Source organism: Cheilinus undulatus, linkage group 9, assembly GCF_018320785.1.
Source record: "Cheilinus undulatus linkage group 9, ASM1832078v1, whole genome shotgun sequence".
NCBI classification, from domain to species: domain Eukaryota; kingdom Metazoa; phylum Chordata; class Actinopteri; order Labriformes; family Labridae; genus Cheilinus; species Cheilinus undulatus.
This window is the reverse complement of record NC_054873.1, coordinates 34415179-34441184: the sequence shown is the minus strand read 5'-3', so window position 1 is coordinate 34441184 and position 26006 is coordinate 34415179. Positions and strand designations below refer to the sequence as shown.

Sequence of the window (26006 nt, the reverse complement as noted above, 5' to 3'; positions counted from 1 at the left end):
CAACAGCAAAGAAAAAAAAAGAAAAAAAAAGATTAAATTAATAATTAAAAAAAATCCATTAAAGGTTTTGAATAAAAGTATGTAACAGCACCAATCTTAATTTGGATTAAAAAAAATACATCAGATGGTTTAAAAAAAACATTAAAAAGCTAAAATAAATTAAAAATTAAACAAAGGTTATTTAAAAAAAATCACATTTATTATAAAAGCAAATAAAAGACAAAGATAATTAAAAAGTTTAATTAAAGTTAATTGCAAAGTTTAAACCAAAGATTTTTGTATTAAACAGATAAATAAATAAATAAAATATAATAAAATGTAAATTATACTTACAAATAATTTTAAAATATTTCAATTAAAGATGAAAAAAACAAACAAATATAAAAATACTTAATATGATTTAAAATGAAATATAAAAATACAAAAAAAAGATGAAAAACAGATAGACGGACTGAAGGATGGGTAGACAGGCAGATAGATAGACAGACAGACAGAAACAAAAATATTTTGATAAATCTTTAAATACTAATCATGTTTGAAAGAAGTAAGAAAGAGGTAAGAAAGAAATCAAAAAGAAACTAAAATTAAAAAGTAATCAAACTAGAATAAAAGAAAACATATTACATTAATAAAGGCCTAAAATTCTTATCATGACTTATCCCCCATATTCGGCCTTGCCTGTCTTTAACCTTGAAAAAGACTGAAGCATCACACAGCATCAAACATTTACATATTCAAACCAGCTGTGCCTCTGACTTTTCCTCTTTGCCCACTTTTATATAACAAACGTGTGTTCACGAGGCTCAGGAATGACCGCCAGCTCTGTCTGTGCTCACAGGTGGAGCAGCGTGATTCAGGTTAAACATGCCCCACCCTGCTCGCTGATCATTCACAGATTCATTCATAAATCCAGACAGAATGAGGCATGCTGCCCTGACATTACACCATGCTACACTTTCCCACACATACCAAGTGGGTAGGGCAAGGTAGCTGCTGCTAATGCAGTAAAGCCAATAAGATTAACTCTAGTACAGTTGCATTAGTTTAGAGTTATCCAAGTTAAACACACACAGATTAATAAAGGAACTAAAAGTGTCTAGTTGTCAGATCACTTCCAATGTGGCAGCTCTTCAGTGACCTTTGTAGTTTGATTCTTTATCATAATACAAAATTAATGTGACACTGTGATTCTGTTTTATAAACTCCTCCCCTAATGTCTGCTGAAGTCTAACACTGACTTAGTCTTAATCCACAGAACGGTCTTGTATGAAAATCTTGCTCATTCATGCTTTTTCTGCCATTTTCCTAAGACATACCAGCGGGCCAGACAGATGATCTTTTGGAAAGAGAGGAAATACTTGGAGGTGTTTTGGCCAACAGCTGTCAAAATCCCTCCATGTCTCTGTCACCAGAGGAATCTAAAGGAGAGTTAGCTGCAGACAATGGAAAAAAAAACCCACGCTGAAGTGTTACTCACATTGTATGGTTTGGGTGCTGCAGGAGATTGTTCACTGCTTTGCTTCAGCTCTGCGTCCCTCAACATCCCGTAAGCCCCCTGCAGTGTGAACCAGTTCTGGCTCACAGAGAGGACATGGAACAACTTGTGAATTCTGCTACACAGCAATTTTCAAGCTTTGCCTTCACTTTTAGGTTTCAAAGTACTTTGTTTACTTCAAAAAAGATATTTTGGACAATACTTGCAAATAATTTCTGAAAAAAAAAAAAAAAAATCTTCGTAAAATGAACAATGTACTAACTGTTTATCTCTCGTAAATGATAAAGCACACATGATTGTCTTTTACTCCCAAAATACTTAAGAAGAGAGCTGTCCACTGAATTGGCTGGGCCCCTGAAAAAACGTATTTCCCATTTCATAGAGTTATTGTTAGTATTATTTTTAATAAATCAACTTTATTCATAAACAAAGTCTGGCAGTCCTATCTACAGAACTACCTCATTGCAAACAAACTAAGAAATATTTCATTAAGAAAACAGAAAAACAGATCAGAGGTTTTATCTGGGATCAAATTATGCAGAAACCTGTTTTAGACAGAAGTAGTTAAACATGGGCTCACTTTGGCTTCATTAGCTTTAGCTAGAGCTAATAAGACTATACTAGCTACGTAGTTAACGTTTTTGTGTAAGCCAATGTAGCTAGGTTAGCTTTAGCACCAGAAATGTGAGCTTCAGCAAATGTAGCTAATGCTTGTAGGTACATTAGCTATGCCGGTTGTTTTTTAACTAACCCTAACACAATTATTTGTACTTATAAGGCTTTTTAGGCTTTTCAATCTTGTCATCTCTCAAATAGTTTAGCTCTGCCTCTTAACCATTTCTTATCATGTTTTATTACAGAAAGCTCTTTTTGCACACCGCGCTTTTTGCACTGTAGGATTTTATTATGTGTTTTTATGTATATGTGCTTGTGTAGGTACATATGGATGGATGCATGTGTGTATGTATGTGTGTGTGTGTGTGTGTACGCTATATCTATTTATGAATATATGTCAATTATGTGTGTTTACGTGTGTTTCTGTGATGATGGACTGTCTGAATGTTTTGCTGCTGTAACAAAAGCAATTTCCTGCAAAGAATTAATAAAGTTTCTGTCTACGTAGATGGTGGGACCATGATACATAATGTGACAAAGCCAATCTACAAAAAGATAAAGAGATATAAAGAAAAACAAAAATAATACTAGTGTGGCTAGTGCTAGCTAAGTCAGCTTTAGCAAGAATAGCATAAGCTAACATAGCTAAGTTAGCTTTAGCTTAAGACACGTAGCTATTTTGCATGAATAAAATATGGGTTTATGGGATTTGCAAAGCTACAAAAGGTGTACAGTCTTTAGATATGTAGCCTATGTAGCTTATGTAGCTTTGTTAGCTTTAGCTGTAGCCATGTTAGAGTGTTTTAATGGAGAACAAACCTTTTTCCTGTAAGCAGACTTGAGTATCCTTTATTAAATGTTTTGAACTTAGGTTTTTGACTTCCAACTTTCAGTGCTGTAACCCTCACTTTAACCCTAATGCTAACCGGAAGTTTAATCCGATTTTATTTTGAAAGTTTTAGCATGCGTTTCCGTTCTGGCAGAGGCAGCGCCCCACAGTGGTGGTCTGCAGCCAGATTGCCATGTTAATTCAACCTAACCCACGTCACATTTTCTGTAGCTCTGTCACTGCAATTTACTTTTTAATGGTTTTAAGGAGAGGCCAGTTTAACTTTTTATCTCCATTTAATGTACCCTTTCAATTTCAATTCTTATAAAATCCATTCCAACAACAGGTGTCGCTATAAACACAATGATACTTGCATAGGATGGCTGTTACCTGTTTGTCTATGTAAATTTGATCCATAAAAAATAAACCATAAATGAAAACATAAAAAAATGAATTTTCAAACCTGCAGACACAAAGACATTTTAAACCACTAGCTCTATTGTAGCATGTATAAAACTGATCAGTTGCTGCTTGGTGACTGCAGTTTGTTTTTCCACAAAGTTTTGAGAACAGATCTCAGCTTTGAATAACTTTATTTAAAAACATCAGTGTATTAGTTAACAGCTACAGATGTAGTTACCCCATGCATAAGGGCGAACCTTGATGAGCACTGGTTGCATCGCTTACAGTTACGCCACTGGGTATTTGTTAGAAGGTTAATGGTGGGGTAACTCCAGAATCACTAGGTTTATCCTTAGAGACACTTAGAGACATCTGCTTGATAGCAAAATATCAACATTTAAGGTGGGTATCAAAGAGATTCACTGTGTTTTCTAGAGTTTTGCCACTTGCTGGGTTTAAAGGCAAAATCATGGAGATATTAATCCCAGTTTATACTTCACGCTCCAGTTGATAAACTAAGCCACAGCTCCACATTTGAGTAAGACTGTGAGCTTTTGTGTAAGCATCAGTAGCATTATCATGTGGAGGAGGTAACAAGCTCTTTATAACCTGCATCAGCAGCATGAAGAGGCTCTCTATCAGCCCCTTTACCTCAACTCTGTCTGGCTTGTATCACTTCCTACCGGGCGACGATGATATAAAGACCCCACACAGGAAAACTCATTCATGCCCACTCAAGTATTCTCACGTACGTGTAGAGTTTGTGCCAACAGCACCTTGGGGCCAAGAGTGGGACTGTGGGTGCAGCTGCAGCTGAGGAGAGAGCAGGAAGAACACTGAGCCCTCACATGTCTGCTGGATGGAGATGAGAAGAAACTGTGATTGAGTGATAATCTCACTGGTATAAATATTTTCCTTTGTTCTTCACCAAAATGACCTTTCAATATTTGCTGTTGATACATGTTTTACGCCCTCTCTGTCTATCATCATACACAACTAAACTTCAAAACCCTGATTATAGAGCACAGAAGATGAGGCTTCAATGAAGCTTTTCATTTTCTTTTCATCTCCCCTCCATCTTTCAACAGGATCAAATGAGTTTACATGACATGCTGCTTATGAACGACACACTCAGTTTCATGAATCCCCTTCATGCTCTCAGCTCAGCAGAATGTGACTGTTGATCCAGCTGAGGTTACCACAGGTCTACAGCAAGATTTCAATGCCTTTCTATCATACAGGTGGGCGCCAGTCTACGTAATACACAATACTTCTGAGGGTCTGTATGCTAATCCATGCCTCCACTGGAACAGCTTGATTTTTGTGTTGTGGTTGTCTAATTTAGTATAAATCCCATCTGACAGGTCCAGGTAAATGAGTTGTAATGGTGTAAGGTCTTATTTCAGGGAACTTCTGTGGATGCACACACACATAAAATGATCTTCAACTGGTCTCTAACCTGAAGTCTCATAGATACACTTAGAATCAAGAGAAAACATCACATTATCGCCACACTAGCCCAGCTGTTTTAATATCCTCATACCCCTCTTCATTGGCCAGCTGGTGTGGCCAATGAAGAGGGGCACTGGCAGATCAGCCAAAGTATAACAAGATCTAATCGGACTTTTTTGGGTTAAGATCTTGGGCTCCCAGGCAGTTGTCCAGTTGCCCTACTGGCTAATCCAGCCATCATATCTACAGCCAATGGCATAGTTTATCATATGAAATGATTGGACCAGGTAGTACAAGATATCTTGGGATGGACCAATGAGTGTGATCATTCATCACCTTAATAACGCACGTAAAATAATCTGATCCTGCTCTGTTTGATTCATTCACTCACTAACAGCATAGGACATTAAGGACTTTTAGCATCAGCTTAGTATCATCCTCTGAGGGAGATTTGCTGCGCAGCCAGATAAAACCATAAAACCATAAAACTGTGACTTTTCAATGAAGTACATCATTAAAAACAGCTTATAGTCAATGACAACACTAAACTTATAGTGATGGATGTGCTCCACTGTCTCCCCCTGAATTGTACTTAAAAGCCGCGGATATGACCGTCTTCTAAAACCTGTACATATGTCTTTAGTCTTCATAAGCTTTAGTTTTAAAAAGACGTTGTTATACCTCTTAATAAAATTATCCGGTCTAGGTGGAGTACAGAATAACTATTACTGCATCAGAATGTGTCTTCCTAGATGGGAACTTTTGCTGTTATCTCAAAACTGTTTCAACACTAAATGCACACAATGCCTGACTGAGACCATGCCTTTATTTGACACAATGTTTTGCATCAGCAGGGTAGTAAAAGTGCCTGGGTCTTATACTATGAAGGGCTTCTGCTTGGAGCTTTTCGGTAGTTTAAACCACTGTGGCATTTTGGTGCCATTATGGTGAAAAAACATGATGAAGAGCCCTCTAGGGTGACAAACTGCCCTCATTAGTTCCCTCAAAGTGAAAATCTGACAGTGACCTCTTTCATGCCCTCTAAGTTAAAAAAAATGCTAAATGGACCTCTATGGTGCTGTCTAAACGGACAAAATTTGGTGTCAGTGTGGACACAGTAAGTATGAAAAGATTGAAAAATTCCCTCTTTGGTGGCCAGTAAATGGACAAAGTTTGACATTTTGCCCTCGTCAGTAGTGATGGGTTGTTCATGAATGAGTTGGTTCAAAGAGCCGGCTCTTTTATGTGAATGATAAGAGCCAGATCCTGTTACAGAGACATTTTATATTTTTATAACTATTATTATTATTATTATTATTATTATTATATGTAAATAGATTGTGTGTGATATTTGATTGATTAGTAGGGATGATCTTTTATCCTCTACCACAGGCACACCATGCATTAAGGACTTTTGTTTGATGGTGTAGCATTGCTAATATTGCTTTGTCAGGTGTGTCATACATCCCAGCCAGAGCGCAGACTTCATCTGACCCACAAGGTGTTTTCTTTTGGGAGACAGTAGATTTTAGAAAATAATTACATGATATTTTCATCAGTTTTAAAAATTGTGCATAGTTGGGGTAAAATACCTGCCCAAATATCAATCATATGTTACAACATTGCAAAAATTGGCAGGTCAAATGAAGCCAAACTGGTACCTGAATGAAGAGCTGTTTGGGAGCCGAAAGAGCCGTCTCTTTTTGCTGAGCTAAGCCAAATGAGCCGGATCACTGAAGAGAGACAAAATTCCAATAACTACTCTTTGGTGCCCCCAATGTGGGCATCATTTGCTAAAGTGTCTTCTTTGTTGCCCTGTAAGTGGTTTAATTTGTCAAAATGACCTCTTAGGTGGATACCAAGTGGACAAAATTTGACATTTTGCCATATATAGTGCCTTCTTAACGTAAAAAAATGACAAGTGCCCTCTTTGGCAAGAGGGCTCTCATTGGTGATCTCTAAATGGACAAAATTTGAGAAAATTCCCTCTATGATTTACAATACTGGAGAAAATGTATAAATTGCCATAAGCTCCTTGGTATTGAGTTAATTTTCACTAACAACCTCCCTTGTGCATCTTTGACAAATAAATGGTTAGTAATTGAATAGTTTTTGCATCTTCCTCATCACTGTGGTATAGTTGATTTAATCTCGTAATAAAAATAATTTGATTTTAACCATGTTTTATGATGTTTCACTGTGAATGATTAAAACTTTAGTACGCTGGTTCCCCACCCCCCATAACTTGTGCCCTTTTTTAAATTTTCCCCTGACCCTCAAACATCCTGTGTCCACCACTCGTTTAACCTGCAGTGACATTGATATGTAAAACAAAGAGTCTCGTGGCATGCTTGAGGTATACACGACACATTTGGTTGATAAAACAGATTGGATATCAGTTTTGAGCGCACTGTAAAAGCAGAAACATATATCAGTGTGACACCACTGAGCAGTACCACTTCCCTGGCCTTGTAACAGAAAGCACAGACATGAGTGCTGAGACACAATTGGCCTTCTTGTTACTGTGCAGCAATCCTAAAACCCCCACACAGCAGCTCACCATCAATAGAGTCTTGTTTCTGAGCCTTTAGAACAAAATCCCCAAACTTTTAGACTTTGTATTTCTCTATGCAGTGGAGGACTGGAGTCATGTTTTTTGTTGGCCCTAAACCCTGTAATACAGCACTGGAATAAAAACTTACTATGTGTTAAGTGTTTCCAGTGACCCTGCCCTGATCCTGAACTCAAAGATAAAACTGTAAGACTTCTGTTTCCTCACAGCGTCACAGGTTGTCACCTATGTTCCCATGAGGACAGAAGCACAAACACAGCTGGAAGTGTTGCCAGATGAGGTGACAGGATAAGAAAATGCATCTGTCTTTCAGCACTCAGCAGAAAACCTCGGTTGCTACGACACAGAGTCTTAACCTCCTCCAGAAAGTTCAGAGCACTCAGCCATTATCTCCCACAATGCATTACAAGAGTCTCTCAGAGGAGCGTGCATGTTTTCTCTATCTATGAGACAGAATTCCAGACATTCTGGTTGCCTCGCCTGATGTTTGGCAGACCGTTAGAAAATTCCTGCAGAGTGGAGATCACCAGGCTAGTACAAAGTCACCATGGTGCTGGTGAGGAAGGAAAGGGTCAGGTCCTGCAGTCTGGGGCTGTGAGCGCATACTTGCTCTGAGCTACTGCTAATCATCACCTGATGCTCAATGGTGAAGACAGTGTGGTTGGCTCTTCAGTGGCGAGTCTCTTTCTGCTTTAAAGAGCAATAACATAACAACACAGAGTTATACAAGCAGATAATCTATTCACAGAAGCAACCAGTAGAACCAGTCTGGTGACTAATGTCTTTTTTTTTTGTACTGAAGATGTGTTGACATGTCAGTAAAGGATGATCTCAAATTAAGTGCTCCCCCACCCACAAATATTAGGGCTGGCCACCCAGGTATATTTGCATAACATTGTACTTTTTTAACCACGTTATCTGCATCCACAACAGAGTCTGTGAGAGTAAGAGAAGAAACATACGCTTGTACATCCAACACAAAAATGCATTAATTGTGGTGCTATATCTCATATTGAAACTGATGCTCTGTATCCTGACATAAAACTTTGGTACATTTGTCTGCCACATTCATGGTTCTCAACTGGTGGCTCAAGACTCAAAAGTGGGTTGCAGATGGAGGTATGCCTGGAAAAAATAAGTGGCAAAAAGTCTAAGACATGCTTTTATTTTGAGGGACGTCTCAACCTCTCCGTTTTGTTACAACTTTTTCACTTTCATTTATAACAGTTGGTTATGATAGAAAAATTAAAGACATTTGGGTTGTGAATTGTAGTTTAGGAGGTGGCGATGGGTTCTGACACCAAACCAGTTGAGAACCACTGTGCATCATCAACAACGAGCCTGGACACATGCGCATCATCTTTTGGGATAGCATGATATTAAAGAAACATTTCAAAATGTAATGCAACATTATTCAAGTATCTTTATAAATATATCGCTAATAAATATTGTCAGTGGAATAGAAACCACCCAAAATAAACCTACAGGGCAGGGGAAGTGTCTGTGTCTCTAAAGTCTGGAGAGGTGAAGGTGTGTGTGTGGGTGTGTAGAGAAGAGAATGGAGAAGAGCAAAGTCCAAGTAACATGTAGGACATATTCATATAACCTTACACAAATAGAGTTCTCCTACCCCTTCCACCACCCAGGTACAGCATCAGTCATTGTCACACGTATTTATATTTTTTTTACTAAATCTGCCTCAAGTGACAAGTCAACCTGTTGCTGTGGAAAAAACCCTGCAGGTCACTGACATTTACTGTTGTGATTTTACGGTTATGGGGGGTCTTGAGCTTGGTTGTGAAGAGTAGCATTAGTTCAAGCAGGAAGACAGTATAGTTCCATTTATGCTTTCCCTCAATAACCATGCATTCATGTTTCTCCCTTGTCCCGCTCTGGTTATCGGCTGGTATGGGTGTCTATTCACTTAAATTCTGAGCCAATCCCTTTCAGTCACGACCTCTCTCAATCCAATCATCCTGCAGCCGTCATATTTTAAACTCCATTATATCTTGCCGTGTCCAGGTCCAGCTCCTCTATGCATCCTGCATCCCTTTATTGCTACTTCCAAGTCATCTCATCAGTGTCTGGGTCAAGCTTGTAAAGCGCTTTATCTATCTGTTTGACTTTTTAATTTTCTACAATTTGTAAAGTATATTGTAACCTCGTTAAGATAAGTGCTATACAAATATTCTTATTATAATCAAATAAATGGAAGAGGGACAAAACAATCGTGTTATTGTGATATAAATATAGGGCTGCCAAGTTGATATACAAATTGTACTCTATACATACTAACTTGGCAATTTGAGTAATTGCACCAGTACTATAATTACTAGGGGAAAGATTGCTACAGAGTGATTATATCGAAGTCCTATGCTGACATGCAGCCATACATTGTATTCAACTGTCTTTTAAATTGTGAGAAAACCTGTTTTCACCCAATATCTTGACCTGTTAAGTCTTTCTCAGAGCAACATTGGATTTTCTAAAACCAAAAGTAAATTTCTGTCCTTTCATGAGATCTTGGGAAGTTATCATGGGAAGTCCAAATTGTTATTCTGGGACAGGAAAAATAATTCTAGATCTTAAGGAAATATCTTAAATGTACTTATGTCAAAATGGAGTAAAATATTAGGATGTCAACACAGGGCCACCACAGAATGATGCTGAACAAGCAGTGAAAGGAAGTTACTTGATGAGTCATGGTGAGAGGTGACACTAAAACCACACAGCAGTGAGTAAATGCATTAATGCTGCTTTAGAGGCTTTTTTATTCTTCAGTGAAATGTGTTATCACATTTGTCTTGCAATAGAAAAATGATCTGTAACACTGTAATATAATAATTTGAAACACAGTGCAAAACATCGTCCCTGAGACAATGCTGGGGGTCAAACCACTCCAGTTAGTGGGATACAAGTGTATATCAATTTATGAAAAAAAAAAAAATCATTTTAATGTATAAAACTCATTTTCATTTTTGAGGTTAATCAATGTCACCTAGCTGCTGACAGTCAGACGTATTGTCCAAATGTGAGAAAGGGTTTTGGGCGATAGAAATACAGTATATCGACAACATTTTACTGTTGCTTTAAATCCATTTTTGGCAAATGCATAATGAAGGACAGAAGCCACACAGAGACATTTTCCATGTCGCACAACTTTAATAGAATATTTTAACTAACTCTGTACAAATTGAAAAGAAATATTGCGCAAGTAACAAATTGTGAATAAGAACCAGTTAAGGCCATTGCTAGCACACGGTCGAATATGGTAGATCTGAAGATGTCAACCGTGGCTCAGAGATCCGTCAAGATTTACAATCGTTCTTTTAAAGAGAGAAGGGACAGGTTTGGATTTTCACCATTTACTGCTGTTGCTGACCGGTCAACACACGACCAAAATTCAACTGCAGTATATAAAATACATTGGCAACCTCTTCTTTTTGTTTCCACAGACATTCTACTGAATCATTATACAATAACAGAAATATTTATATATTCTTTAACAACTTTAAACGCTGAATTAGATTACAGTGTTAATGAGAACTGGAAAACAATTTCATAAGAGGACGGTGTTTAAGCCGTTCATTTTGGCTTGTTGGCAACAAAATTTATATTAAACTGTTCCATCAATGACTTTTAATGACATTTGTCAAGAGCTTAACCCACACCAGAAGTGAAGAACCACAGAGGGTGGAGGCCAGCCACTGCATCATTACAGGGACTTTTTCACCAGACTGGATCTGAGAACGAGGCTGGGAAAATCCACCGAGCTGAAATCAGCCAATGTGATGATATTCCTTTAAAAATCCTCTTTTAAGTTTTTCTTGTTTTTAAAATGTGTTTGAAGAGCATTTCAGGGCTGATGAGGCCAACAGGAAAAGAGATCTATCTATATGTGAGACTTGTGGTAAACCACATCAGTCACACCATCAGTTACATCGTGTTCATTCAAGTGCTCAGTTTAAATGCTTGTTTAGCCCGATACAGAGGGGCAGAATTAGTTTTAATACAAATCACATTTCCTCTACATTTGCAGTTCACTTCAATAACTAAAAAACATGACTTGGCAGTATTCACGTTTTGCTGACCTGCTAAGCCCAAATAAGATTTGAGCCAATGAGAAGGAGCCGATTTTCGCGGCTGGGCCTCAAGAGTTCCAAAAACGCACCATTTCATACAGCTGCATGACACCAGAATAAATAGTCTAATGACATGACAATGAACATTTAAAACAGTGAATTAAATTCAAAATGATACATTGTATGTCTCTTAAAAAACACCATAACAAAAGAAAAAAACACTGCAGCAACCCCAGTGAAAGATTAAGTCAAACTTGTTCAGCAGTTTCCTGGTAAACTTACATGTTGCTTGTTGGCATTAAAAAACCCTGAGTAACTGATTTATTCCATGAAAACTGAAGTTGGGATCCGTTACTTTCCTATCTTTCTATCCATATGATGATGTTCTAAGTTTCTTGGCAGTCATAACCCTCTCCACCTTACCAAAGAAGACTGTCCCTATGTTATGCCATTGTATTTCAATCAGAGTCCCTTCCTGCTAAGAGTTTGAATGAAGCCAAATAAAATGGAGTGAGATGGGCGCAAGACAAAAGAAAAAGAAGTCATGCACAAAGTAAAAACGCAGTTTGGTTTGCGTTCTATTGCGTTCAGATGAAGAGTTCATAAAAGGGCGGAGCCTGCAAGAGTAGGAGGACTTGCTGATTGGTTAAGAACTGATTTGACGGACAGCAGTTCTCCATCTCTCTTAATTGCCATGGTTACTGCTGTTTGCATTCGGCAGGCTGGGGCTGTTCTTTCTGTGGAGAGAGAGATGCATGTTCAGAAAACAGGGAAACAAACAGACAAAGCAAATAGAGGAGGCTAACAACAGAGCTAACACTTGAGAAAGAGAGTTACTTTACTTTAACTGGGGTTTGTTACAGCAAAGGGGAATGTTAGAAACCTGGGATGGGACAGTAGATGGAAGAAGAATAATGGAAGGAGAAAGGGGGCAAAGATTTAAAGAAAATAATCTATATTAAGAAGAGTTAAAGTCTTCATCACCTTAGACTAGTGGGAAAATGAATGATGCAGAGGAAGAGAAAGGCAGCCAGAAAAATAAACCTAACGCAGCATGTGTGTAATGTATGAGGGACGCCATCCTTACTTCTCCCTTACCTAGAAATGCATGGGGTGAGAATGATTGATTATGCCTGTAATGGAGGGGAATCCAGGGGAGGGAGAGACAACAACATGCACAAGTTTAATCATCACATTCAGAAATGACAGTGAAAGCTCAGTAAGATGTTGCTGAGGATGGTGACTGAGCTGACAGCAGGTATCATGAGAGAAACGCTCAGCTCCTGCAGAAACTCTTTCACAGACAAAACATCATTGTAGCTCACTTCTAAAGAAACTGCTTACAGGCCAAGGTATGCACGTAATGACTATCAGACTGGAATAGCCCATAGTGGAGAGTAGTTAGCTCAGCTTGAGCATAAATAAAGGCTCTTTCACATACTTCCATTACATAATAACATACAGCTGATGGTCTGAGAGAGTAAGTGCAGGAAAAACACTTCTTAAACAGTCTACAGCGGGGACTGGAGGTCAAAGCTAGTGAGAAACACAACAGTGAAAGAGAAGCTTTTCACCAAGAGTAAAGGTAGAAAACACCAAGTTGTGGTTGTTAGGTACAAGAGCTTGTGAGGAAACATTTTAAGATATAATACAGATCTTTCAATAACCACTGCTTAAAACAGCTGATGTGTATGCAAACCAAAGGTTCTTGCAGACAGAGTAATCCGCCCCATCAAAACATGTGATGTTGCATATAATATTTTAGCCTGGCCTCAAGTCAGGAAAACTAATACTGACAATAACAGGACAAACACAATGAAGTGGGCATATAAAGCAGAGACACTAAATCTGTCAAACATTTTGACCACACACCAGAGCTGCTAACTTTAATTCACTAATCATTCCACATGCAGTGCCAGAGCAAGTGTTGATAGAATATTACAGAGGAGGCATACCTCCATGAACAATTATCAAAAAGCTTCCAGTACAAAATCACAACAGGAAACGGGATGCATACTTTACATCAGAGATGCACACAAGTCATTTTTTGCAAGTCCAAGTCAAGTCTCAAGTCTTTGGCCACGAGTGTTCAGTGCTTAGACCACTGCATTTCTCTATCTGAGGAATTTAAATCCTGTACTGTATTATCACCATCAGTAGGGTGGGGTATTGTCTGTGGCTGGCTCACCGTAGTGCATGTGTACACTTACATATTACAGGGCTTGACATTAACTTTATTCACACCAGCCAATGTGACTATTGGCTAATAGCCACTCAATGTTTCACTAGCCACAGTTCTGTTGTTGTATGTGCTATATATCATATGTACCTCTGCTATAAGATCCCTCATCAACATGATCAATATCAGCCCTCCTCTTAACAAAGCTCCTCTCTGTGTACACATGAAACACTAGACACATGAGTCAGACTTCACTGATAGAGACAGACACTGAAACACTCGAGATGAAATGTTCTTCTTTGTCAGATATATTTCTTTAATGGTAGTAATTTTATACTAACACAGAAACACTAACTGTTAATGAACTGTTTATTCTGAAATAAAATAAAAACTCATTTCTAATTCACACTCAGATCTTCAACAGAGTATGCTGAGTATTTCTCCCTCCATTCTCCTTAAGGAACTTCTGTCATCATTTATGGTGTAAATTTCTTTATATGGGTAAAATCAAACTAAATTTAACTTTATTCAGCTGAAACCTCCTGTAAACCGTATTTAAAGTTTTAATGTTCCTATCGTCTTTTGTGTCCGTTCATTGTCAATAAGTGAAAATGCAGAGATTCCAACATTAATTTGTTCCTATAAACATATGAAATTAAAGGAATATTAACCAAATCATATTTTAACATTGCGCACACCCATGGGTAATGCGGGCGACACAGAGACACACACAGCTGGAGCACGCACACACACACACACACACAAACAGCGCTGACCCTGATTCTCTGTGGTCAGAGGAGCTGTAATGCAGGAGATAAGAGTTTAGGTATTCTGAAACTTTTGTCCTCAACAGACTTAAGTCTGCAGTCTACCAACATTTTAGCATACATTTCAGAATAGGTGTGTGCGTGAGCGTTGCAGTTGTGTGTCATATGCAGCATGAACGAAGATGAGGAAGAGAGGAGAGTGGCTGGTGGTGCTGCGTAAAAGGGGCACAAACCGTCAAACCTAAGGGGAGGAAAGGGGCAAAAAAATAACAGGGGGACAAGAGGTCGTGATGGAAAAATGAAAAACCGAAGATTGTGCATGAGTCCCAGATCACCAGTCTGAGTCGAGTCTTTTGCTCACGAGTCCAAGTCAAGTCTCAAGTCACTGATGTGTGCGACTTAAGTGTGACTCGAGTCCAAGTTGCGGACTCAAGTGCCCATCTCTGCTTTACACAATATAACAGAACCAAATGCACTCTATCCTGCACAGAGCTGAAAGGACGCACATCCTGATGTGTAGCACTGAATGGGGTAAAATAAATCTACATGCAAATTTTCCCTAATCACAGCACACAAGGTTAAACCAACTACAAACAGTGCAGGGGCTGCTGATATTAGTAACAGTTGTGATACATGTTTCAAGGCATATTCATGCCATATATGGTAGATTTAATCTTTTATTTCCCACATCTTACAGCAGTTACCAAATAGTTATTTTTCCCCAAGCACATTCAACACAAATTATCATGTGTTTCCTACGTCTAAGCTTATTTTGTGTTAAAGTGTGTGCAGGAAAAGGCAGCAGTTTAAATATATAAATAAAACAGTTCATAATTGTAGCAAATTGTGGTATCTTTGAAAGACGAGACTATGCCTGATGAAAACAAGATTGGCTGCCATGTATCACGTAAAAGTTTCCAACACTGTATTATTATCTTAAAAATAATAAAAGTTGATTTCATGTTTGCTTTTCATGCTTATGAGATGCCTTGGTAAAATGAACAAGCTTTCATTGTTTCTATTGCTCCCTTCAGCTATGCCATGATGCAACTGCAGTGCTCTGGCGTTTTTGATGGGAAATTTAAAAAAAAAAAAAAAAAAATTTGAAGTTCAAAGTCAGAGACAGTTGTCTATAAACCTGCGGTGTTATTCAAGTTTTTCACAAACTATTGCGTGGCACTGCACTTCTCCCAATGCAAAACATCATTATTAGGACTTAAATCTAAATAAAGTAAGATGAAAACATTTAGGAATAGATACTGACCTTAGGGTCAAAGTCTCCCTCATCATCCTCATCATCGCACTCATCATCTTGCTCCTGTGGTACAAAGACAAGATGATTAAATAATATTCGTAGGACCCTTATATATATATATAATATATATATATATATTATATATATATATATATATAAGTGCTAAGTGCTATTATGATTATATGGTACAGAATATGAACTGCTGTATGGGACTGTAATGACCAGCTGTCTGGTACTTCAGAACAGATTCACAATAAAAGAAAGAAATAGCACCAACCTCTTCATCTCCTTCTTCCAACTCCTCCTCTTCAAACTGTAACACAACAAATATTAAGAGTATAATCACAACCATGGTACACAAGTGAAAAAGTTTAGCTTAAATGCCTCTAAAAAACTCTTTCCAGCCAGCAAAAGTCCAATCTTGTTGCTGTTTTTGCTGAAGTACAACTTTTCAAGTAGTTTTAGTGTTAAACAGGGAAAGACTTACGCTCTCGTCATCCTCCAGGGCCTCTCCAGTGAAATACAGCACCGCTCTGGGAACTATTCTCTCACGGAAGAAATGACCAATCTCAAAGTCTGTGGCTAGGGTGAACTCAGAGTCCTCATCCTTTAAAACAGGAACACAAAGAGACCATTTTAACACCGCAACAAATGCTGAGGATTGATGGTGATAGGAGGGACATAAAATGAGTGGGGATTCTATGAAGAATGAGCTACATTTTACTCACCATCTCCCCATCTGGAGAAACTGTAGGGGAAAGGGCATATATCAGTTAGCCAATAGTCACCTCAACATAGTGTTTAACTGTGACTAAACAAAGCAAATTAAGGTGTGAACAACACTTGGAAAACGGGTTTTAAAAGGCACATTCATTTCATAATTACTAGTTAGGCCAAACAGTCACAACGGATGTTACATTTGTTGTGTAAAACCTTTCACTGGGACAGTGCAGGGATCAGCTGTGATTCAACCAGGATCTAAAAGCCCATTTAAGGGAGCAACCGTGCTTAGCATCAATGACATCATGTCATGAATGGCAGGTCACATCATCCAAAGAAGGTGACAAACAGCTGTGTTCCACCTCTGACAAACGAAGTAAAGATGACATCATATCCTCCTTCCTCTCCTCGAGACAATAGAGAATGACGACAAAGCCTTCTACTGTGTAAGCATCAAAATTTCAAAGCATACTCCTGTGTTTCACTGCTCTATCGTCCAATCATCAGGGCTTGTATACTCAGTCAAATTCAAGCAGTTTTCAAGTGCTTTTGGGATCTTTTTCAAGCTTTTCCTACACACATACTTAAAAACTATGAACCTCCTTAAAAGGAGCAAAGCTGTCTGCACCTTCACTCTCAGCAGTGCTGTGCTCTCTTGCTGATGGAGCTTAATTATGCCCACATAAAGATGTTGAGTTAGGTGGGGAAGGTAATGGGGATGCAACATTACAATTACTTCAACACTGTTTTTTGTGCAGTTTTGGTGCACTTTACCTCTGATGGCCCAGTAGTCAGGGTGTTTTTCCTTTTCTCTTTTTTTTATTCCATTCTGAGGCATTATGAGTGAATTTTACAGGAACAGCAAGGGGTTACGGGTAAATGTCTTCAATTCAACGCCCATTATGTATGTGTATCACTTGTTGCCTCTGCATCACATGCTGTCTAGGACTAAATCTTCAGCTCAAAGAGTGCCATTCAACAGTCAGTTCAAATAAGCCTTAAGGCTAAATTATGCTCCATGCATATCTGTTCATTTTAAACTTCACAACAATCACTGCTCTCATGCTGATGTCCGTCTCTTTAGGTGTGAGTGGACATTGAAAAACTAATCCACAGGAGGTCACAGTCTTTTACAGAGCTACTTTGAAGCTCCTCCTTCCATCCCATAGACCAGAGAAAGAACAGTCCATCCCCTGCCCAGCTGTGCTCTTGTAGTTGTATGTCTTTGTGCCCAGGTGAGCTAATACCAATGTTTTTATTTTCTAACAAATCACTCAATATTTAGTGATATTTTCTCAGAAAACTTGTTTAAGGTTGACCTTTGTTCAAATTATTCTTCTTCATTGTGTTTTGCTACTCTGGGTTGGACTGTGGCTACATTACACTGCCCCATGACTGGCAGTGGTATTTCTACATTTGGTCTGTACCCATAATCTTAGAGAGAACGGTTAAAAAACAGACTAAATTAACACAGAGTACAGACAGAAACATCTGTCCGAACCCGTTTCAAAGCTAGAGCATAAATGAGCCCTCATTCAGACAAAAGGGATGTTGAATTGCTGATAGCTGTCTGTCAGCTGTGTTATAAATGCAGACAAGAAGAGGTAGAAAGGTTGTAATAAGCAGATGTCCATGACCCATACGCAAGCTTTCTCCTGCTTTCATTTCACTGATCAATCTACACCCGGATTTACTGGCAGTAAAATTATTAAACACCACAATGATACATTTCTAACAAGCCAAATATAACAAGAGTTTTCTTTTTGATTGGTTTCACCCCAACAGCAGCACTTGAGAGATGAGAGACAAAGGAAGTGAAGACAACTCAAGAAAGAAACCACACCATCTCCAGACATGAGAATTAAGTATTAAGCTGCTGAGAGCCCTGGATTGATTTGACCTCCCCTTATTTCAAAAACAGTTATACCAAAGAAATATTTAAAGACTTGATTTATTGATTATTTATTAGTGAATTATACAGAGCTAAATTGTTTACTTGGCCGGTTATCCTTTTATACTCATCTGCCTATTCCAGAAGAAATTAATGTAACAGTTTCTTTTATGTCAAGTCAGTGTTCATCACAACAGCATCACCCTGGCATGTTCTCATCTGTCACTCACTGTGTTCAGGGGGCAGAGTCACATGTGACACTTCCTTGCATATCCTGATAAAAGTGATATGCCTGATGACAAAAGGATGCACTTCCCTCCTGCTGACTGTGCTATGAGAAGCTGTTTTCATGTCGTTTAGTGATGTTGCTATGGTTAAAGAATGGTAGGCGATAATTTCACACGTATTCACAGACTGCACTGCAGTTTTGTTTCATGCGCTCTCTTTAAGTGATCACATGATCAATGAGTGATACATCCTTCACTGATAAGCATCACAACCTTAGAGCTTTGCAACTGAACGCACATGACAAAGAGCTATTTATAGTCTCTACTTACATACTGAGGTGGTGACAGAACCAGTAAGACAAACATTCGCTCAGCCAATAGGAGATCAGGTCAACTTGTTAAAGTCAGAATAAGTCCAGACATGTCAGCCTGGTACCATGACTACACAGTAAAGAGCATGCTGTTGTTAATTAAAGGTGCCTGCTACCACAATGTATTGAAATTGGAGAGATTAAACTATTCTAGATGATGTATTCAAGGCAGTGGTTCCCAACCATTTTCCTTGGAGCCCCTCTACTTGTTTCAAAGACAAGCTGAGCCCCCACCAAGACCCAAACAAAAAAATATGTTGTCATATTGTTGCCAAAAATCAGCATCCATTTAACTGTATTTTTGATAGAACCCTAATGAAGAGGCTCTTCGCAGGTTTTTCTTAGCAAAAGATCATTGTATGAATTGTTTATCAAGTGCTTTATCATTTTACTTTATATTTGCAAATCTAATTTTGACATTAAAGGCGTTCCCTCCACCATTCGAAGCAATGCGGGTGTGACTGTTTTAAAGCTCTAACACTTGTAGATGTTGTGGGTTAGCTGAACTTTTTTCAGGTGAACTTTGCCTCAAATTCGGGGCAATTCACTACACAGAGTGTTTCATCCCATAAAAATGTTTTCACCATTAAGGCTGGTACTAAAGCTAAAAAAACCCTTTATATTTCAGTGAGAAAATCTCTGTGTACAACATCACTACACAGAAAAGCTGACAGGTCTGTCCACACAGCAGAGCCAGTCTGGTTAGAGTCTGGCGCCACTTGCTGTTGAAATCAGCTTAATGCAGTGACAAAGGGTGGAACCACATGACCAGGATGCTGACATGTTGACACCCTGCCTGTGGGCGATCACAGACATACTGACGAGTAGTATTTGTTTGAGCTTCCAGTGATTCAGGTTTGCTTAAGGGAGTTTCTGAATTGCTGTGTACACAGCTAACAGAGAATAGCTATGATTTAAAATGGTAACAGCTATGACAGAAAGATAATGATTTCCATATTTAGACCTTAAACCTGTGTTAAGACCAGTGTTCTCACCTTTAATGGGGTTAAAGAAGTTGAAGAAGGAGTCATTGGGGACCTGTTTGGTAACAGTGCGGACAGTGCCACGGCCTTTATGCTTCTGCTTCTTCTTTATAGTTTTCACTGTCACATCCTTCCCCTTGTGCCAGTCTATCTGACAGCTAAAGAGAGGAGATGTAAAAAAGAAGTGAGAGGCAGTAGAGAGCAAGAGCACAAAAAAGGTAAATGTTGGAAGACGTGCCAAGAGGAGGCTGATATGTGGGATGCCAAATCAGAAGAGATTAATATAGAAAGAGTGAAGAGGATTCTTTTACTAACCACATATCTATTTTTTTCCAAATCTTGGCATCATACAAGTCATTACCAAAGTTTAGAAAACATATTTGTGTTGTTGAGCTCTTACCCTTCACAGTCAATGATCTCTGGACCCTCAAATGAGAAGGGGTCTGAGGCATCAGGCTCTGACTTCATCTTGTAGACTTTAGTGAGGACTGCATTGTTAAAGTAGCCATTCGGCTCAAAGTGAAACTCTAACGTGAAACTCTGGAAGAAATACCAAGAGAGGCAGAGATTATCATTTGGTATTTCATCTGGAATGATATGCAGTGGATTTTATGTAGCTGTTTGGTGATACTGACCATTGGCTGTCCTGGTTCAGAAAACTTGACTTGAATATCTTTCAGATGCTTTAGGATGGGCTCATCATGTTCCTATTTGTAAAGAAAAGTCAGGTCAGGACATTTTCAGATGTAGGGTGAAACGTGGATAAGGCTAGGACTGCTCTTGTATATACCTGTAGCATGTCACTGAGCATGTCCACACTCTTGAATATGGTGAGCCAGAACTCTGGGATGCCTTTTGGGTCTTCCTGTGGTGTGGCTTCCTCTTTCTTTGAATCCTCAATAGCAGCTTTTTCTTTTATCTCCTCCTGCAAGTATTTGGGCAAAGCACTTATCAAAAAAGCCTTACTGAGGTCAAGATCTTTTCCTGGAAAGCAGATCTTATCTCTGCAAAGAAATCAGATTCAATCAAGTTTACTGAAAGAATTTTCAGTGAAAAATGAAAACTCTTAGTTGAACTTAACCACTGGCTTTATATATAAATGTCTTTTCATGTCTGCTTTACTTAAGAACATTTAGGTTTTCAAAGTATTTTTTCTCAAGAGGACTTGTACTTCCTTGTAAAATAAACCACAGAGAGAAAAGTCATGCACATTCAGTCAGTCTTTTTTAACATTTGCTTTTTATCAAGAGCTATGTCTTCTCTCTTGGCTATTCTTACTCAGTAGATGCTTAGGACATTTTCTGCTGAAAAGTCTTATTCTGCTTTCTTTTGACTGTTTCCCCTCACAGAAAAAACTTCTCTGGGAAACAAACAAAATACTTCAGGTTTGTATTCTATTATCACTTTGTGTGTCAACAGCCCAGTGGCAGCAGTACCTTAAAATCAAGAGTTGTCATCATAAATTACAGTTTGTTTCAACCAATTAAAAATGTATTGCTGTAGCTTTGAGTCCATTAACAGTAGAGTTAAAAAGGCAGACCTGAAAGATGCCAAGTTGCAGCTTTTGTGTTGTTGAATGAAAACCCCATAAAAGAATGCTCTCATTTTCATGACTAATCTTAGTTCGGTCTATCTGATAACACTATCAGCAGTCAGAACTGAGCACTGTGCATGCAGTTTGTGTGTCCCTTGATAAACATTCAGGCAATAGGTCAATCTGCTGCAGATGCACCACCTTGACAATCAAAGGCAGACACTCATGATGCAATGATCTTAAATGTTGTGTGCTCCTGCTATTAGCAGAATCTCATCACACTGCTCCTATAACAGCCAGGGCAGGCTGACTGTTCACTTCACAGCTCCAGGTTTACGCTGCAGTGTGTGAGAGTGACAGCAGCTTGACACTGTAGTTTTGTTTAATCATAAGCTACACACATGGGCCTGTGCAGGTCAGCTAAACAGAATTTTGAACGTTATAAATGGTTGATGACATTTAGGTAAAGGAGTAATGAGTTTCTTTAAAAACACTTATGGGGAAACCAGTATTAAATTCACAGGGAAATTTAAAATCACAAGCCCTGTAACTCAATACTACTATTTTATGTGAGACTGCAGGTACTTTTTAAAGAAAGAAAGCAAGCATGTGTGTTTAAAATTAAATTAAAATAATAAAAAAAAAAAAACAATACAAAAAAAACCCAATTTGTACTTACAGCTAGCTCCTCCTCTTCCTCTCTGTCACTGTGCCACTCACACTCCTCGTCTGTTGGTTCCACTGTTCCTGTAACTATATCTCGTCTCTGAAATGCACACACATAAACAGAAAAGTCAGTTCATAACATTAAACAACATTTGATAATATTACAGTAAATTCTAACAAGTACTTATTGGATACACTGTTTAATTTCCAGCTAGCACACTGAAATTAACTTGCACATATGCACTGACACATATATGACAGGTGCAGTGGGATTACAGCTGCCAGTCTTCACTCAGACTAAGAACAGCAGAGTTCCTGTCACTTGCTCTGGAAATAGCCTTGACTGACAAAAGAACAGTTGACTACTCGTTGTAGCAGTTTTTAATTTAGCACTAGGGATGTGTCCTCACTGACCCCAGATCAGGCCAGAGAGCCAGACTTTAACACCCATTAGTGCAGGAAAGATGATAACTGAATCTGAAAGACAAACATGGGAACTTTTTTCACATATATACAGTACCTTCTCAAAAAGTGGCTGATAGAGGGCAGCATATTTCCTCTCTAGCTCATGGACCTCCTCGTAGAATTTAGCCTCTATGTTGGCACACTGCACCTGTAGCCTTTTCAAGGCATGCACTCGTCTCTTCACTACTTTGGGGAGCATGCTATGAAGAAACACAATCATGAGAATTGATATGAATTCAATTTTAATGGTGACCATAAAACTTCAAACTGTTCTTTGACAAATAAACAGTTAACCTGAAACAAATCTTACAAAATCCTACATCAGAAGTCATTTAGTAAATCTTTATTATGACCACAATGTAATAACTTTCATAAAAACTGTAAAACATGATATATATTGTTATATTATCATTATTCTTCATTTATTATGGAGCTTACGTTAAAACAAAATCTATATAGTGCAAGGCGTATAACCCCCCATTAAAATGTCCCACATTATTGTTTTGTAAAAATTGTGGCAAAGAAATATAATGCAAGACCCCCCTCCCCAGCTGGAACTCTGAAATTTCATAACAAATCCCAAATACCAGACAATTTTTGTACAAAATCTCAGGTTTCTGCTGCAGGAGGGTCGATTGGGGAAATCGACCCTTCTGCAGCAACATGACAACGACCCAATGAAAACATCCAAATCTACCAAAAAAAAAAAAAAAAAAAAAAAAAAAAGGCTTTACTGGAAGAAGGTTAAAGTTTTGGATGGTCTAGCCAGAATCCAACCCTGAATCCCACAGATAATCTGTGGGGTGACCTTAAAAGGACTGTGCACATGAAATGCCCTCAAAATCTGACAGATTTTGAGCTCTTTTGAGAGGAGGAGTGGGCAAATTTTACTAAATCAAAAGAGGTTATGCAAATGGTCTCCTTTCCAAAGAGAATGAATGGTGTGATGAAATCAAGAAGTGCTTTTAGTTTAGGGATGGGCACTAATATGTGACAAGGTTTTTGCTTTTTGTTTTAGCAGTTCCTTCTAAAAGATTCTGTTTGTTTTTACAAATGAATTATATACATTATAGGACATATTAAGGATGTAAAAAAAAACCTAAGTGATATACCTTTGCCTAATTATTTTTGCCCTTCATAAAAGTAGCATTTCAACAGGGATATGTAGATTTATATAGCCACTGTGAGTGTGTGTGAAGAATCTCAAACAAACCAACCAGAAAGCAGATGAAAAGACAAAATTTTCAATGCAAAATTCTGACATAACCTTGGTGTAAAGAACATTTTAAAGTTAATGTAAGTTGATGTATTTGCTGTAGTTTATCTGTCAAATAGCGTATTAATATGCAGTAGGCCATAGAGATAAAATCAATGGCTTTAAATAGCAGGCAGAAAGATATTTCAATAGAATTTACATTGTGCAAGAACAAAATTAATTATATTGCCAATTTTATTTATAGCTGTTCGCCAAATTTTGTCATCAACATTGAATTGAATCCAATTTATTTTCATTTAATAGGGATGATGCAGCTTAACAGAGATCCATTACATAACATGACGCTGATGTGCTGCACAGAGTTTATAGCTACAACTAATTTCCAACTCTTGCCCCTCGTAAGGCCTTTAAGTAAACACAGTTCATAAAATGTAAAACTTGCAACAGCATAAAACTGCAAAGCACTAACACTGTAAAATTAAATTAATACATATACCACGATAAAAACAATTCTAAGTTTATGAACCACTACACAAAGTAGTCTAGAAATGAGTACAGCTCTGGTTTGCTTTCAGCTCGCACTTGAAATTTGTTGTTAAGGATTGTAAGTATGTGATTCAATTTATTTCAGTTGATAATGAATTTCAGGGGTTTACACCCTTTAATGGATAAAACCAGCTGTCCAAATGTTGATCTGTCATATTATTTCATAACCATGACAACATTTCCATTTTAAACTTGTAAAACAAGATATACTTAAAGTAAAACATCGTCACTGACCTTTCCAAGAAGTGGAAATTGACAGGTTTGTCCATCTGTCCTGCTGGATTTTGCATGCCTTGATCTCCTTTACCTGCCAAGCCAGTACAGACCATTATGCTGTGGTGCCACACATTACTGGTGACATCTAAATTTTTAACAAGCAAATCATACATATCATAAAGCTAATGTAAAACCTGAAAAGAGATATTTTCAATTAAAATTACAGACAATTATTTGGTGTGATAAGCTCACTTCAAAATACCTTTATCTTTACCTTTAGTGGCATCCATTTCTAGTGGCAACTCCTTCCTCTGAGAGAAACAAATCATGAACATTAGTCATACTGAGTCAAAGACAGTTAACAGTGTAAAGCCAACAAATCCAGTACGACTAAACAGGGTGTCGACCGCTTGTACAAGCGGGTACGGATTTGAGCGTTTTGTTATTATTACTTTGAATGAGTTTTTGTAATATTGCGTAAACACAAAGTCAACAGTGTTACAACTCTCAGATGCATAACCGACTGCGTAACAAAAGCCACCGACTGTCATGTAGAAACACAGAGTGCCTGTCAGAGCAGAGATCTAACTTTGACTGATCAACAGCACACTGGTGTTGAGCAAGCGCAGGCCGATGACGCACTGACATGCTAATGGCAGCTGGGCTAGGCTGACAACCAGGTTAGCATCTCTCCTCTAGCCATTAAATTAACTAACGCGGCCTCTGACAGTTACAGAAAGCCTATGATACAAAACCGTTAGCTCAAGCTAAACCATGGCATCAACAGGTACACCATAAAAACCACCAAGTAGGGGCGGTGCCAAAAAATCTGACAGCAGCTAACCGGGCTACAAAGTTAGCAACAAACTACGAGCCAACGTGCTGTGAACAATGCTTTGGCCAACAGTCAGTGCAAAGGTTAACACTTTACATTGACCCTTTACCTCCAATCCGTAAAACTCAACCGGGATAACGGCCGTTTATGATTTAAGGACCTAAACGTTCAATCTTTGTCCGGTTTATAGTTGACACTGGCCGTTAGGCTGCCGTTAACGTTAGGGCTTCTAGCCTAATGCTAGCCGCATTGAAAAGCTAACATCAGCTAGCCACAGTTAGCTCGCGCGTTAATTAAAGCAGCAAGACAAGGCAAAGTGTTTCGAGGACAGTTCACTTACAGTCTGTCAGATCAATTAAATAGCTCACACCCTTCACAATAACGTGGGAGAAATCGCTCAGGTATGCATGTAAATGATATGTTTGAGCTGACTAGCTGTTTAGCAGTCTTACCTCTGGCTGAGCGGAATCCTTGTTGGTCGCGTCGCTCACGCGTCTTAGCTTCAACACCCACGCGCGAGCAACACACGGGCTCTAGCATCCTGTGTTTTCATTGGACAGCTGGAGAGAGAGGGTATGATGCTGCATTCAAGTACTGAGCTGTGAAAATTCTACTTCAGGAAACCTACACAACGTAACTCAACCTTTATTTCTCTCTAATAAACAGAAAAAGATTAAAAGTTTTAGCA

At 38.4% G+C, this 26006-nt stretch overlaps 1 protein-coding gene across 3 annotated transcripts; it reads right to left on the bottom strand.

Annotated features, from left to right (window-relative positions):
• Window positions 1-10507: 10507 nt before the first annotated feature.
• nap1l4a (nucleosome assembly protein 1-like 4a) lies at window positions 10508-25876 on the bottom strand. 3 transcript variants are annotated; one of them, XM_041795538.1, is made up of 15 exons: window positions 25771-25857; window positions 24746-24794; window positions 24502-24574; window positions 22561-22705; window positions 22054-22140; window positions 20631-20765; window positions 20476-20547; window positions 20241-20380; window positions 19853-19998; window positions 16377-16396; window positions 16136-16255; window positions 15926-15961; window positions 15658-15711; window positions 12546-12580; window positions 10508-12184 (listed from the first exon to the last, which is right to left on the bottom strand). In XM_041795538.1, the coding sequence occupies exons 2-14, from the start codon at window positions 24771-24773 to the stop codon at window positions 12575-12577; spliced, it is 1062 nt and encodes a 353-aa protein (XP_041651472.1). In that variant the 5' UTR covers window positions 24774-24794; window positions 25771-25857; the 3' UTR covers window positions 10508-12184; window positions 12546-12574. The 3 variants fall into 3 exon arrangements, with proteins under 3 accessions (XP_041651472.1, XP_041651471.1, XP_041651470.1); XM_041795537.1 differs by lacking the exon at window positions 12546-12580 and having other exon boundaries at window positions 24758-24794; window positions 25771-25876; XM_041795536.1 differs by lacking the exon at window positions 12546-12580.
• Window positions 25877-26006: the final 130 nt, after the last annotated feature.

What these genes read in the sequence shown, in the direction of transcription:
- nap1l4a (XM_041795536.1), bottom strand. Translation starts at nt 24,773, where the DNA reads ATGGATGCCACTAAAGGTAAAGATAAAG. An exon ending in CACTAAAGGTAAAGATAAAG is followed by an intron (nt 24,575 to 24,745) that starts GTATTTTGAAGT and finishes CTGGCTTGGCAG; the next exon opens with GTAAAGGAGATCAAGGCATG. An exon ending in TTTCTCCAGATGGGGAGATG is followed by an intron (nt 16,256 to 16,376) that starts GTGAGTAAAATG and finishes CCTGTTTTAAAG; the next exon opens with GATGAGGACTCTGAGTTCAC.